At 44.0% G+C, this 15005-nt stretch overlaps 1 protein-coding gene across 2 annotated transcripts in view; it reads right to left on the bottom strand.

Annotated features, from left to right (window-relative positions):
* Positions 1-15005, bottom strand: part of LOC104054698 (uncharacterized) — a 39369-nt gene that overhangs the window by 7573 nt on the left and 16791 nt on the right. For both annotated transcript variants that reach the window (XR_008452710.1, XM_054082235.1), the window contains exons 2-6: positions 13355-14346; positions 6230-6281; positions 6027-6129; positions 4638-4801; positions 627-872 (exon numbers count right to left, since the gene is read on the bottom strand). Coding sequence is in view for 1 of the 2 variants with exons in the window: in XM_054082235.1 (XP_053938210.1) it covers positions 627-872; positions 4638-4801; positions 6027-6129; positions 6230-6281; positions 13355-14346 (1557 nt within the window). In the remaining variant the exon portion in view is untranslated. The remainder of the gene's footprint in view (positions 1-626; positions 873-4637; positions 4802-6026; positions 6130-6229; positions 6282-13354; positions 14347-15005) is intronic.

Genomic DNA, 15005 nt, shown 5'->3' with positions numbered 1-15005 from the left:
CTGCACAAAATAATAATAACTTAGTAGTCATGCTGTGAAAAGCAGCTGTCTTGAGAAACTTTATCCCAAGGGAACTAAAAGCTAAAATTCCTTGTTACGTCAGAGGTGAGATGCATTCATTAGCAAAAACCTATGTTATTACCTTAAAAAAGAAGAATCATCCCCTATTATCTTTGTAACAAGCTCTTGGTTTGATGATTACAGTCAACGAGACCTTGACGCCTCTCCCACCCCTATGGGCTCCTCACAATGCAAGAGTAATAAATACATCAATTAAAATAAACTTAAAGCATAAACAGCAAGAAAAGGTACATGTCAGAAAATGCAATGAGAAAATCTAGTGAAGGCATTTTCAGATGTTTTTTCTGGCCTGGGGATCATTTCTTAACCAGGTGTTGAATGCCAGGAAACACAGCGTACTTCACAAAAGCTTGAATGAATTACATTATGCTTGGGTAAAAGAGTTTCCTATGCACCGAGCAAGATGGGACTGAAGCGTGTATCACATTTGCAGGTTGGAAAGGCAAAGCAGTTGACCAGGGGGAAAGGTGCCCCATCAACAAGCAGCTGGGGGCCCTGGGGCACTGACCCTGACCTCTGTCTCCTCCCCACCTTGCAAGACTTACACTGTTGTCAACCAGCTTTGTGAAGGGACTGTTGGTGGTCCAGCTACACCATTTTTTCTGTAGCTGTGGTATTGGAGCCAGAAAGTCATGGAAAGTGCGGGCACTCCACGTGCGTTGCCTGGGATAGTGATTTTCCAGCTGGACATTCCCCTTCTCAACAGCATCTGCTCCTGCAGCCGTGTGATTAGAGGTCAGCCAGTCGGACACTGAGGCTGGGCTTGTGACACTTCTTTTTAGGTTTTTGTCCTGAAAAGAATAAATAAAGATTGTTTCCAGTTTCTTTCATCAAAAGGTTCTTAAAACACTTTAAGAATACGCTGTTATTGTGAGAGACTGATTTCTTCAGTGGTTCTCTTCTCAGGACAGGACACAGGAATGCAACTTCGCCTCACTCTTTTGGTGTGCTGCCAGCAGTTCACTAGCTTCCCTGGATGAAAGTTTTACCTTGCTTCCTCAGTTACAGCTTTAACACTGAACTGGGAAATTTCAGCTACATAAGAAATAAAGTCCTACCACTCACTAAGCAAATACATCAAATATCTACAGCTTTATCACACTGGAGACATCTGACAGATCAGAGTTGTAAACTTTACTGTGTAAAACGTAATTCTTGCGCTCTGCTTGGCTCTTGGGAGGCTCCAGGTGCGTCTGGGGAAACAAAACTTCAAGGGGGATGGGGCCCACTGAAGGAAATCCAGAAGCAAGCAACAAGAGAATCAGAAGTCTCAAAAAATGCATGATTCAGGAGAGAAGACTTAAGTAAGTGGTGCTCTTTGTCCTATGTTAGGGAAGAATGAAGAAAAGAAAAAGGACTGAACACAAAGAGAAAGGGAATAATCGGTTCTTGGTGTCTGTGGTGAATAAAACAAGAGGCACAAGGCCCACATTGGAGCCAAGGAGACTCTCGTTCCATAGAAGAAGTATTTTTCAGACATGATTTAGCAGTAGAACAAGACACCCAGACTGTAAAATTGGCATCACTGGAAGGTGAGACTGCATTAAACTGTTGTCACCAGCTCAGTACATAAGCAGAGGTGATCTGACATGGGAATAAACTGTTAACAACTTCTAAAGATCTCTTCTGTATTTACTTTATATATTCTGACGTTGCATTTAAAATCACATTTTTTTCTCCTAAATATTGAGGTGGGTTTAGAGGCAGAAAAGTTAAAGGGCCCCTGTCAGTGCTACAAATCTCCTTTCATTTTCCCTAATACTTCACCTGATATTTATGTAAGCCTCTGCTCCCCAGCTCTACATGTATTTTTAACTCTCAGCTGTGTGAATACGGTTGCCATCAGAAGAATGCAAAATCCACATTCCTAAAGTTTACATAGTCTTTAAAGAGGATCTGAAATAAATCCCACACTGTCCTGGAATTAAAAGCCCTGATAAACTAGTCATTTGTTATTTCTGAGAAACTGAACCACTCAAGTTTCTGCAAATCAAAGAAACCATTTAGTTAAAAAATGTCATATTGGAAATGGATGGGCAGAGAGACAAGAAATTAGCTACTACAGCAGAAAAAAAATCTCAGTAGGAAGCTGGGAGAGGTGTCAAGCTCTGGATAAGTTTGTTTCAATATTAAGTTCTTAGTCTCAAATTTGATTAAAGTAACAATCTTTATAAATTTATAAGCCAGCTGTCTTTTCCTCAGAAGCCTCTTTGGCTGTTTCAGGATTTATTATTCTAATATTATTATAATTACCTCCAAACTGCTGTAAAAGCTGGCACTGGTTTTGAGATAGAGATACCAGCTGTAACTACGCAGATGAATAATGTATTTTCTTAGATTTTTGAAAATGTCTTAGAAAAAATGGTTCTTAAAGATCTATGATAATACTCTTTATTCAGACCTTTGCAACTGAAACACTGAGACTTGTAAAGTCTGGAACAGAAGTCAGAGGCTGACTGGTGACTTAAGCCAAATGAGAATTAGAAAGCCACAACTGTCCTGGACGACACCTTAGGAGCCATCTGAAAGCCCTCCTACCCTCTATCTCCTCCCACTAGGCCGTGTACAGAGAAGTGCTTTTGCTCTCCCAACTCTCGTTTCCTGACAGGGGATTGATTTCTTCAAGTGGATTTTAAAAGTTAAAAAGCAAAAGCCAGTTGATTATCACTGGCTGCTGCCCAGCAGAGCTGAGGCTCACACCTCCTGGGGGCACCAGACCAAGGCGCCAGCCACCGCGTCTCATTAAAATTATTTGGATAATTCTTTAGATGAAAGCTCCCCGTAGCTCACTTTGTCTAGTCGAGCATTTTGGGTGAGGTGAGTCTGATGGCATTATTTACTGTACTGTAAAGGCTCAGGACTTCACATGCCTTTTCCCATGAGGATAACTTCTTAGCTCCTGCCAAGAAAGTGGCTCTGTTCCAGTGGAAAACTCATCCTGCTCGCTTAGTGCTGTCCCCCAAAGCTATGCACCTCTGCAGGGCCCAGGGGCTAAAGCCAGGAGCTGCTTAGCCAGCTGCATTTTACACATTTAGAAATTAACTGTAAAGGTCTTTATTTCTAACGTCAACTAACCCTGAGTAACTCCACTGGCCTGAAGAGACCCCATTTGAGTGTTGGTTTGTAATTAGCAGCTGTGCTCAACTTCCACCCCCTGGGAGAGAATAGTCTTCAGCTGTTGGGAAAGACCCAGTGTTGCTAAAAAGGCCCTTCTACCCTTCCTGGGCAGGCTTTCAGTCCCTGAAGGGATCTGCTTGGGAGTACTGACTCACTGGTGTGCAGCAGAGACATCACTGAGAAGGAGATGCCTCCTGAGCTGATAATGTAGTAAATTGCTTTAATTTTTTGGGGTACCTTCACTTAGAACTGTTTTGACCCCAAGTATTTTATTTCTATCTACATCTCTTCTAGATTACTTGCAGAAGGGATGGCATAATATAAGTGTTTTTCTTAAAGTGTATTTGTTCAGTTTTACTAGAGTGGGGAAAAGAAGAAGGAAAATGTATTTCCTTCCTGTCTCTGGGCTGTATTTGTATGTGACTGCCACCAGGTGAAGCTCTCCCCGCTGGAAAGAAGGACCAAGAAGTGCAGGTGTCCAAGGGTGCCTGCTTGGGGCACTGATTCAGCTCCCAGCACCCTGCTCTGCAGAAGGCAATGTGTTTGGGCAAGGGAAGGCACCAGAGCTGTTTTCCCTTCTTTCTCTCTTCCTGTTAATGTGGCCAATGGAAGGAAAAGCTTAGCACGTGTCTTAGACTAGTGTAGGAAAATCCTAACCGTGCTGGTCTCTTGGCTAATTTCCTAATCAAGTGTGATGATACAGAATGCTTTTGGTTTGTAAGCTGTGACTGTCCTGGGGCATGTGTGTTCCTTCTGCCGGTTGTTTCCCCTCTTGTGGAGGAAAAAAGAGGGCACTGGATAGGAGAGTACCGGGAAAGGCTTCAATAGAGACTTGTAATGGATGTGCTCTGTCAGGCTCTACACTCCAGGCTAAAGAGGTGGCAGCCAGGCCAGAGACTTCTGAGTGATCATCTGCTTCTAAACAAATAAAATGAAAGAATTCCCCAAACTGATTCAGGTTTCTGTGTGTATTTGACAAGACCCCAGTGCCTTTGCTTGAAGTGCTTGATTTTTTGGAGCATACGCTGTTTGTTTTCACATCAGCCTGGTTAAATAGCTTTCTGACAAACTGGGGAGCTGAGTAAGTCCTCTGACCACTTGGAAGTCTGACTGCCAGGCCCTTCCATTGCTACAAGGGATATTTTTAATGGAACATAGTCTTTGTCAATTAACATTTCTGAGGGCTGGTCCTACCTTCTGCTGGCACTATCACCTGACAGATCCAAAGTAGCCTTCTGCACTTGCTATCAAAGCTAGGAAGATACTGGCTCAGGGATCACAGCCCACATCGTTTGATGGCAGTTCAGCTTGAGGGTTAGTGACTGACCCAGGCAGTTTTTTTAACTTTCTTGCAAAGTGGGCAGTAAGCACAGATGGGACAAGTGCTGCCCAGGAGGGACATCCCATGGCTTGCTGGAGATGCTGAAGGGCATTCCTACCTGTATTCTGTAGGTGGTAAAGCTCAACCCACTGGCCCCAGGTCCAGCAGAAATAATAAACACTTCATCGCTGCCAGTCTCGGTGGTCACTGCGGATGTGGAGGAGGGCACATCTGGGTCAGTGTCCTGAGGAGAACGTTCTGTGCTGCCTCCGCAGGAGGTGACTGAGAAAAGAAGAAAATCAATAAAGACTGCCTGCTGGACTCAAAAACATCTGTTTCCACCTCCTCTGTGACAAACCCTCCTCCCTCTCTCCCAGACAGTCTAGAGCAGGCTTTGGTTGTCTGTCACACCAGCCAGAACAAGACTCAAGCCAACGGTTTGGTGTTCTGGAACTGCAGCCTTTTAAAAACAACAGGAGAAGGGAGGAACATCCTCGGGTCTGCTTTCTAATAAAGACAGACCCAAACTGAAATCCCTCATGATAAAAACAACAAGGTTGTGTTGCAGATCAGACACTTGCAGATTTGCTCAACTTGTTCTTTATTTGTATTTACTCATCTCTGTTAATATTGAGAGCTGTGCTTTTTGCTTAAACCCTAACAGTGCTCCTCCAGGAACTGCCCCAGGGAGGGTGTGGGCATGTGTGCCCAAGGCCTGCCTACCTGGTCCAGGCCAGGAGAGCTCTGGCTACAACCTCCGTGATTGACCCTTTCTCCAAGGAAGAAGATGAGGAAACTGTCATTGTTGGGAGCACAGAATTAGCTTTTAATGAAGATACCCTTGTGAAAGCCGTGTGTGTAATGGCTGATGGTTTGGTAGGAACTGATGGTGTTCAACTGAACATGAAGTAGCACCCTGATGGCCTCCACCAACCAAAGAGGGGCACTGATACAATTTCTTTGCTGTGACTCAGATTTGTAGAAAGTGACATGATCTGCAACTCATCTCGGGGTCTCTTGTTCTTGAAACACACTGTGAAGTAAACGTCATCTACAGCAGTCTCATCCATAAAGCTCCTTAGAAAAAGTTAGCTCCAGGAGTTAAAATTGCCCAAAGCACTGTGAAAAATCTATCCTTTCCAGACAAGGTTAGGCACCGGACAGGTGAAGCTCTTCCACAATTTATGAATCTTTATAAGTTGTTTGTAGCAGCCTGAGCCTGACACACTTGCTCTGCTAACCCAGTGTCTCTGCAATGCCATGTGCTATGACAGCTTTAGTTGGCAGCGTCCTGGAGCTGTGCTTGTGTGCACTCCTTGCCAGAGGAATTACCCTACCAGGGAGAGCAGCAAGGAATAGTTCCACAACAAAGGCTTTCTGCTGTGAAATCACTCTCCAGCTGTGCATGGGTGAGACAGTAGGAGGACTGCAAGGAAGAAATGATCTGATTACCTGGTTGGGGGCTATGGGGTGCCCTGACCTGCTCCCACTGCTGCCCTGTGCTTACCCGCTGGCTCCCGGCTGACAGAGTGGTTGTTGTTTTCATTCTCCCGACTTGGCACCACAAGCTGGAGCTCATTGATATCGACTGCGGAGTTCTGGATCCCATTCTACAACTCAGAACATGCCCCAGTAAACATAGTCAGATAAACAGTGCAACAGCCAACATGAAAGAGAGAATCAGAAATTTCTGAAGCCATTAGCACTAACCTCCTGGTCACTGCATGCGTTGGATGAGCTCCTTTTGGGGCACGTTCTCTGCCTGAAAAGGAGAGACAGCAACAACAACAAGCCCAAGAGTGAGTTAAAGATCCACAGAAGGGAAGGTCCCAGCTGTATTCATCCTATGAGGGGAACCCAGCGGGTTATGAGCTTTCCTGCTTACAGGAGCATCCAAAACACTTGCCAAGACTCAAAGCAACAGAGCCTGCAGGCCAGGGAGAAAATGACATGTTCGTGTGGTGGAAAGTCAGCTGAAGAAGAGAAGAACCTGTCATATTCTTCCTATGATCACTGCAAAAGCAGTAGGAGAGTTCAGACCTCTGCCAAGTCCCACCAGCCTCTCCCACCCTCTCCCATGCCGACTGCTCTTTTGAGTCAGTAACTAAATAGCGGGATTGAAATCCTGCCTTTAGTCTGGGCAGTGACATCATCCTGCCAGGCAGACTATTTCATCTGCGTAGCTAATATCATGTGCTGGATTATATATAGTAAGCAGAGAGCATCAGACTTTGTTCATTTGTATGAACATTTTATTAAAAGGCAGAGCTGTGGCAGAGGATTCCTGGGTAAACCTGTTCCACGGCTGAAGGAAGATAAAAGCAGGTTCTTACCCATTTTTTTTCTAAAACTGAGATTATGAAATGATTAGTATTATTTACTTTTGGATGAATGAGACACGAAGGTGTCCCAGAGAAAGGCTGGCAGTAATGAATGTGGTAATGACTAAAGCGAGTGTATTTTACCTTTGTGTCCAGTAGTTTTCCATGGGATGGTGCAGAGACAGACGGGAGCACTAAGGCACTGACCAGAGAGAATGGGACCTGTGTTACTGTGTTCCCCCCACTGTGCTGTCGGCTGACATTTTTCCCCTTCTTGTTGGAGGGGGTGGTTTGTTTTAAGGCATTTAATCTCCTCCATGCAAGTGTTTTTGTAGTGATGGGCCGAAGCCAAGATTTCAAGTTTTCAATCACCATTTCATTACTGTTTGTTTTTAAGAATGAGGACTTGGAGGCCACCCGATGAGGCTGGCCAGGGGCTGGCGTCTGCTCCATCTCGGGCATGGTGGGTTTCATTCCTTCACCGTATCACTAGATCTCTTTAAAAAATTCCTGCTGACTGACAAGTGAGTTGAGGGAGGAAAAAAAACCCTTAACGTGCCGCCAGTGCTATTCCTAGTGAATACAGAGAAGACTACAGAAAAAGAGGAGAGAAAGTTTGGAATATAATCCAGAAGAGGTCCAGACGGATAGCTGTTACTCCAGGAGGCACAATGGCATCAGCCACTGGGTGGGCTTCTTGGGGGAACTTCGGAGCTAAAGCAGGGAAGAGTCTTCCTTAACGCACTGATTTAACACGGAGGGAGCAGGGACAGGCTTCCAAGTAGGAGTGGTTTTGCCTTATCGAGCAAGATCAAACCAAGCAGGAAATATTTCAGAGTGGGAAATGTGAATGCAAATATTCCACACATGCACACTCTAGACACTCCTATTGGGCACCATTTTGGCAGGAGTGACCTGGCAAAACATCCTCAAAACAGAGAATAAGTGTAGTGGTCAAGGCATTCAGGTAGATGGTGGGAGAACTACGTGTAGTTCCCTGCTTTCTCCACATTGCATTAATTATTTTAATCTCTTCCTAGGCTATTCCTGCCAAAACCCATGACAAAAAATTAATGAAATCTGATATATTCTTGTTTCAAGTAACTAGCATGTTACAAGCAAATTTGTTAAAATATTCCCACCTAGGGATTAGAGAGCACAAAGGAAATGTTCTCCTTTAAGAAAACACAATTTAGCACATATTTCTTCCACGCTGAACATCAGGTGTTGGCAACTCAGACCTGTTAGTTATCTGGATGGTCTCACTTTTGGGTTTGTTATGGGAACTTTTAGCATGGCTTAACAAACAAAAGGTTTGAGTTCTCAGAAACACAAATAAAAATGTGTTCCTTGGATTCTCGCGTACAGCTGTCCCATTTGTGAGATATTCGTATTCTCTGTGGGACAAAGCTAAAACCACAAAATATCCATTTTAAGTCTCGGCAACTCACAGCTATGATAAACTAGGATAGACAGAGCGAGTTAATTAAACTGAAATACCCTACATCCATATGGCTCCTTTCCTTGCCATTCTTTATAAATGTTATGCTCTACAGTATTTAGCAGCTCCATAACCACCTTGAAATCCATGCTCCAGGTTGGCAAACTGAACCAAAGGGAGAGTAAGGTGCATCCCCAGCAAAGCAAGTCTTCTGTGCAAGAATGTGTGCTGGTTTGGACTGGAGTAGAGTTAATTTTCTTCATTGTAGCTGGTATGTGGCTATGTTTTGGATTTGTGCTGGCAGCGGTGCTGATAACACAGGGATGTTTTAGTTACTGCTGAGTGGTACTTACACAGCATCAAGGCCTCTTCTGCTCCTCTTCTCCAGCAGGCTGGGGGTGCACAAGCTGGAGGGGACACCGCTGATACCAACTGACCAAGGGATATCTTATAACATATGATGATGTGCTCTGCACATAAAGCTGGGGGAGGAGGAGGAAGAGGGGGAGGCTTTTGGAGTGATGGCATTTGTCTCCCCAAGTAACCACTATGCACAACGGAGTCCTGCTTCCCTGGAGGTGGCTAAGCACCTGCCTGCCAATGGGAAGTGGTGAAAGAATTCCTTGGTTTGCTTTGCTTGTGTGCAAAACTTTTGCTTTGCCTCTTAAACTGTCTTTATCTCAAAGCACAAGTTCTCTTACTTTTACCCTACCAATTCACTCCCCCATCCCACTGAGGGAAAGTGGTTGGGTGGCACTCAGTTGGCCCATTGGGGTTAAACCATGACAGTTGGTAGAATATGGAGAATGAGAGAAGGAAAGGTGGCGTTCTTCCCGAATTTTAAATTATGATTAAAAGACGGTAACTAGCTAAAACGTTCTCATTTTAACTTTTTTGCACGTTGGGTATTAAGTGTCTGATTTCCACTGAAATCTGATTTACTGTTAAAAACCAACACATACAAAGGGCAGAATTTGGCCAATAATTTTGGTGGAAATTTGAGATTTTTTTGTCTTCTGTTCAGAGTCTGTGCCATAGTGCCTGGAGAAACGCTCGTTTGCCGCACTGGGGATCTTAGTCCTTCTTTATCTCTCTCTCCAGGTGGACTACATCTCCCATGGAGCGTGGCACTACCTTGCCACCAAGGGGAGCAGTGATTTAGATCCGTGTGCAGCTCATGGATATAAAGCAGCCAATGTGCAAATACACCAGTTTCCATCATTTAAAAGAAGCTGTAATTATTTTTTTTAACAAAGTTGCTTCAAATTTCTGAGGCAAACCAAAAAAAAAATCAAGTCTGTTTAGAGCTTTGTGAAAAACTGTCCCGTGTTCCCAAGCAGGCAGGCAGCTCCAGCTAAGTCTAGCTGTCTTAGGTCTCTAACTAAACCCAGCCTGATTTGTAGAGGACAGAAACGGCCTCAAGTTGTGCCATGGGAGGTTTATACTGAATAGTAGGAAATATTTCTTTACTGAAAGAGTGGTGAAGCACTGGAACAGGTTGCCCAGGGAAGTGGTGGAGTCACCATCCCTGGAGGTCTTCAAAAAATGTGTAGATGTGGTGCTTTGGGACATGGTTTAGTAGGCATATTGGTGTTATGTGGATGGTTGGACTTGATGATCTTTGAGGTCTTTTCCAGACTGCACAAGTCTATGGATCTAAATGGAAGGCATGGTTACCACAAGCAAGGAGGGATTTCTTGGTTGTGCCTGGCACAAGGATGGCAGAGGAAAGGTCTGGGTTTAGTCCAGAAGTGACTAGGATTCTCTAAGAGGGCATTATATGACGAAGGAAAAGTTTTATCCCCAGGTGACGATCCAGCTGCAGGCAGTGACTGGCGGGGCAGCTTGCATGGAGAGACATGTTAGAACATGATGACTTGATGAAATAGCTGTAAACACAGGGGGTGTGATTGGAAACAGGTCATTGGCAGGCTGTGCAGATGTGAAATGGAGTTGCAATCCATGGCTTGCAATCATTGAGCAAAAGTCTGCCTGCTTTGGACAGGAATAAAATTAAATAAGGTGGACATGTCTGTTTTTCCTGGGGCTTGGGAAAGAAAATAAAAAATACCCCATTATTTGAGCCAGGCCTCGTGGCCAAAAGTAATTAGAATTATTGGCCAACTAACAACTGAAGCTTTCTTTCCCTCGCCAAACAGCAAACAAAAGCTGCAGTGTGGCAGAGACTTGGAGTTTCCCCAGAGAGCTTTGCCCCGGCTGAATGCAATGAGCCCGAGCAGACAGTGCTGCCGACTTGGTGCATTGGAGTCGCAGCAGATGCCAAGCCCATCCCGGGCCATTTCTATCCCTGGCAAGGCAGAGCCTGCTACTTTTAGCTGAGCAAGAGCAGCAGATAGGAATGGAAAAAAAATACAGCTAAAACTGGTACCAGAGGAACAAGCAAAGTACGATGGGAAAAGAAAGTGGAAGGCAAGTTTACGAGGCCAAGAGCTTGAAGGTTACTATTAACATCCTTTGCAATGGCAGGCTCTATCCAGGGCAAGTATTATCATGCCTCAGAGAGTTGGTCCCATTCCTGAGCGCACTGTGTTGCTAAAGCATCTTCATTTCTCCCCTCAGTCTGCCCCTTGCAGTCCTGACATCTTCTGCAGCACGGATGGGCTGTGGCTAATGCACATTTGACACCTCATTTCAAGCCCATCTAGGGCAAAAAGCATAAAATAAGAGTTTTGTGGGCTGAAACTAAAATAATTTTAGATGTGCTTAATAGCCTCTGCAGATTTATTCTGAGCTGCATTAAAAACTTCACATCTGGGAAGGGTAGATGAACTCCAACCAGCGCTAGCGGTTCTGGAGCCAGAGACCAATATCTCAAAGCAGTCAGCACAGCAGGGAGGGAGAAAAGACTCTTCCAGGGGAAGACAAGTGAGGTTACTCAGCACAGGGCATGGCATCATTTCCACGTGTGTCAGATCTCACTGAAATGCTGCAAATCCAACAAGAAATAAAGTATTGCAATCAAGGCCTCCCTGGAATAGCATGCAGGGAATATAGACTGGGATAGTCAATGGCCTTTCAGGAGGCTAAACGAGGAGGGATAGTCTCGCTATAGAGTCAATAGCTGAATGAGGTATATCTTCCTTTAAAAAACGAGTCACAGAGCAATGAAAAAGCATAAATACCAGAGTTAAGCGAGTCTAATCCTAGTGTTGCGCCACAGGGCTCCTGGGAGGATGTGTCTGCAGTGACCACAACATACAGACATTTTGGGGGGGCGAAATGTGTTCAGTTTTTCTCTGTTGGTCAGCAACAACAGAATACTACTTTATTTTGTAAACATCTGACAAGCAAAGAGCCAAATTGTGCATGTCAGCAGCACGGCCTGACTTTCTAAACAGGCTATGCAGAGTAAACTTCAGCCAGGGAAATCTCAGATTGCCAGTGTACTTTTTGGTTTGAATAATACTCGGCTTCATGGATAGTTGCAGTGAAATTAAATAGTGGTAATGGAGCAAGAACAGCCTACTCGACATGTGCATCAGCCCAGACTGCTGCCATAGCGAAGGGAGCATGTTTCTGTCTCTTTTGAAGGTTGGAAAGGGTATAAAAATAAAATATTTGGTATCTGGAAGACATTTACCACCAGACGTTTTCCTTTAAAGCTAGCAAAAATTTGTGGTTTAAATTAGTGTTCTGCAAGCTCTTTAAAAAGGAAAAAGGTTAGTTAGATGTAAAACATGCAAGTTTAACTCTTACAGCTATGAAAAGCTCAGACTCTGAAAGCAAGAATTTCTATATACAGCAATAGAGATTATATTTAAGCTTCACCACCTTGCCCACGTTCTCTTATACCCAGTATGATGGCCTATATTTCGTATTTATTCCGCAAGAGCTAGAAATGCAGCCTCCAAAAGGTCAAGGGAAACAAAGTTCCTCTGTCAAACCAACCTCAATGACCAGGAGCGGCTGGGCAATCCCGAGACCTTTCGGGTTGGAGGATGCACAGCAGATGAGGCAGAGGATGCAGGAAGAGAGAAGACAGCCCAGTTGCATGGTACCCCTGGGAAATGAATGCTATTACTAATACCCAGTCACCAGCAAGAAGCAGTATTTGCTTCAATTTACCTGATGTTTTCATTAAAGTTAAAACATTTGAAAAATACTGTTTGTTTTGACAAAAACCTGGGGAGCTTGGGCTCTGTTTTGAATTTGTTGGAAGGGGAAAAAAAATGAATCACTGTTTCTACAAAAATGTTTCCACTAGGGAGTTGGTAAGAAAAATGCGAACATATGCTGGGGAGTGGAGAAGCTTTCTCCTGGTAATATAGAGGAAAGGAATATATAAAATAAAAGCAATGGGCTGGAGAGGTATGCTTTTGTCACTGACTAGTTCTAGCCATTTAACTAGTTAGCATCACGACCTGGAAATCAGCAAGCCAGCCTGACCATCAGCTCACTTGACCATTTCATTTTGGGTGACATTTAGGGACAATCACAGGCACTGCCATACAGCTGTCAGCTCCTCCCTAGCTGTCAGAGGGATGTGCAGATGACTGCTTAACTCATGAAGTGCTTTGCAATTAAAATGCCTGCACAGTCTCCTGGATCAAACATGCTACAGGCTGGAAAAAAATATTTCATCTTGACTCTAAGTGGTAATACTTTTGTGGTTATTCACTTTTCTGCCGAGCATTAGAGGTGGCTGAGGTCAAACTGTGGAACTGCTGTGAAAAGCCACAGTGGCTGCCACTCGCCCGTTGGGGAGACTCGGGGAAGGATGATCTTTCTGTTCATGTTTAGGGCCCCAAAACTGAGGTTCAAAGGCACCACTACCATTGAAACAAAACAATGCCCAAGAAAGTCCTCAACCTTCAGGTATTTCTATAGGAAAAATAAAATAAATTGGAGGCACAATCAATTGTAGACCTAGGAAAGAAAACTGAGGAGCCTAGGGCGGGAGTGCTTGGCATCAATCTCTGTATCCACACACTTGCCTGTGTTTAAAGCGTAGCAAGCATTAACAGATGAAAAGAAACATAACTTTGCTTTCTGGTCTCTTTCCCATATGGATAATATCACACACTTTACAGGCTCAGATATGCATGATCTTACCTGCAAATTATGCAGAGGGCAAAGAGCAAAGCAAGCACAAAGAATATAATTCCTGTTATGATCGCCAGCATCATCATGTTTCCCTTTCCCTCCTGCCTCATAGCATCTACAGTGTTGGGTTCAGTGATGTTCCTGTACTCGAAGAGCATTGCAAAGCCTCGGCCCCGGTCTGTGGTGGTGATAAGTTCCATGATAACCTCAACCATTTCTAGAGACGAACCAAAGACCATGGTCTTGTTTAAAGGTGAATTTGGTCCACAGAATCGAGAGGAAAATGTGATGAGATCAGAAACATACAGTACATCATGGGGACAGACATCCACTGCTGACTGTGGGCTGGAGGAGATTTCCATAGGCAATACTGTTGTGGGAAGAGTCCAGCTCTCTACTGTAACTTCATCTCTCTCACTAGCAGCTAGGTGGGCAAGCAAGATTTTCCCTTTCAAGTCTTCTTGTGTTTCCAGGCCACTGGTATTTTGTTTCTGCACGGTGGTGCTACCAGCCACAGGGAGCAGTTCTTCCGGCTGAGCCTTGGTAATCACTTTGGGCTCTTTCATCTGCCTCGACTGATTTTCTTCAGATGCTTGTTTGACTTCATCTTTTTTTGAAACAGTTCCTGGAAGTTCATGCAGGTGACTAGCAAGGTCTTTTGACTGATCTCCTGTACTGCTCAAATTCTGAGCTACCTTCGGCATCCAGGTCTGGAGAGAGGGTTTTGTTGTACGGAGAGCAAAGTCCAGGTTTTCCTCAAGAGCAGGCATGTCCTTATTTCCTGTTTTATCAGGGGCTGAAAAGCCATCCCAAGGGGTTGGAGTTTCACTAGAGCTCTCAAAAATGTCAAAGTCAAAAATTTCCAAGATAAGATGGGTTCTCATGGGAATGAAGAACTGCCAAACGCAGTGTGTCCCAGGGTAGTAGTTGTTTGGAAAACCTGGTGATAAAATCAGGCCTCTTTCCATTGATTCCACTACTGCACCACAGGAATAATACACCTGGGAAGTAAAACAAATAAGTTTACATCTTGCCAGAGAGGATGCACAGATGCAGACCTGCTGATGGTCCTCCTCTTTTCTTTCCCTTCGGGGACAGGTATAAGTTAGCCTCAAGAAAGGGGAATTCGTTATGTTTGTATAAGTCTATCTTCTGCTTTCCCATTTGAAGCATTCATCTAATATACCTAATATGCAAAGCCGCTCTTAGAGACTCTGGAACTGTATACTGCATGATCAACCTTCCCAGAAATATAACCCAAATGAGTAATTCACATAATTCTCATTTTCTACTACCAGTCATAGTAGCATCCATTTCTGCTGTTGGCTAACACACAACTTTTTGACCACACAGATATGTTGTCCTAAAGAGCTGTTTGTGCGACAAAAATCTTAAGAAGCTAAAGACGAACTGTGTCACTGCAGCATCTTTAACTCTGTATTTTCATTACAAAAAAAACATTTTTTAATGTAAAAAAATGCCACCCTTGCATTGATGATTACTCATGATTCATCCATCCAACTCATCTTCTTTTTCAAAGACATTCAGCATTATTTACTGTGACAAGTAGTAAAATGTAAGTGGTTTTGGTTGGGTGAATTGTTTCTTCTTCAAATGCAAAGCCTCTCAAAAGAGTGAGAGCAAGTACTAGCTCTCTAGT

The sequence above is a fragment of the Cuculus canorus genome, chromosome 17 (assembly GCF_017976375.1).
Source record: "Cuculus canorus isolate bCucCan1 chromosome 17, bCucCan1.pri, whole genome shotgun sequence".
NCBI lineage: Eukaryota > Metazoa > Chordata > Aves > Cuculiformes > Cuculidae > Cuculus > Cuculus canorus.
The sequence above is the reverse complement of the archived record's forward strand: the minus strand, read 5'-3'. Positions and strand labels throughout refer to the sequence as shown.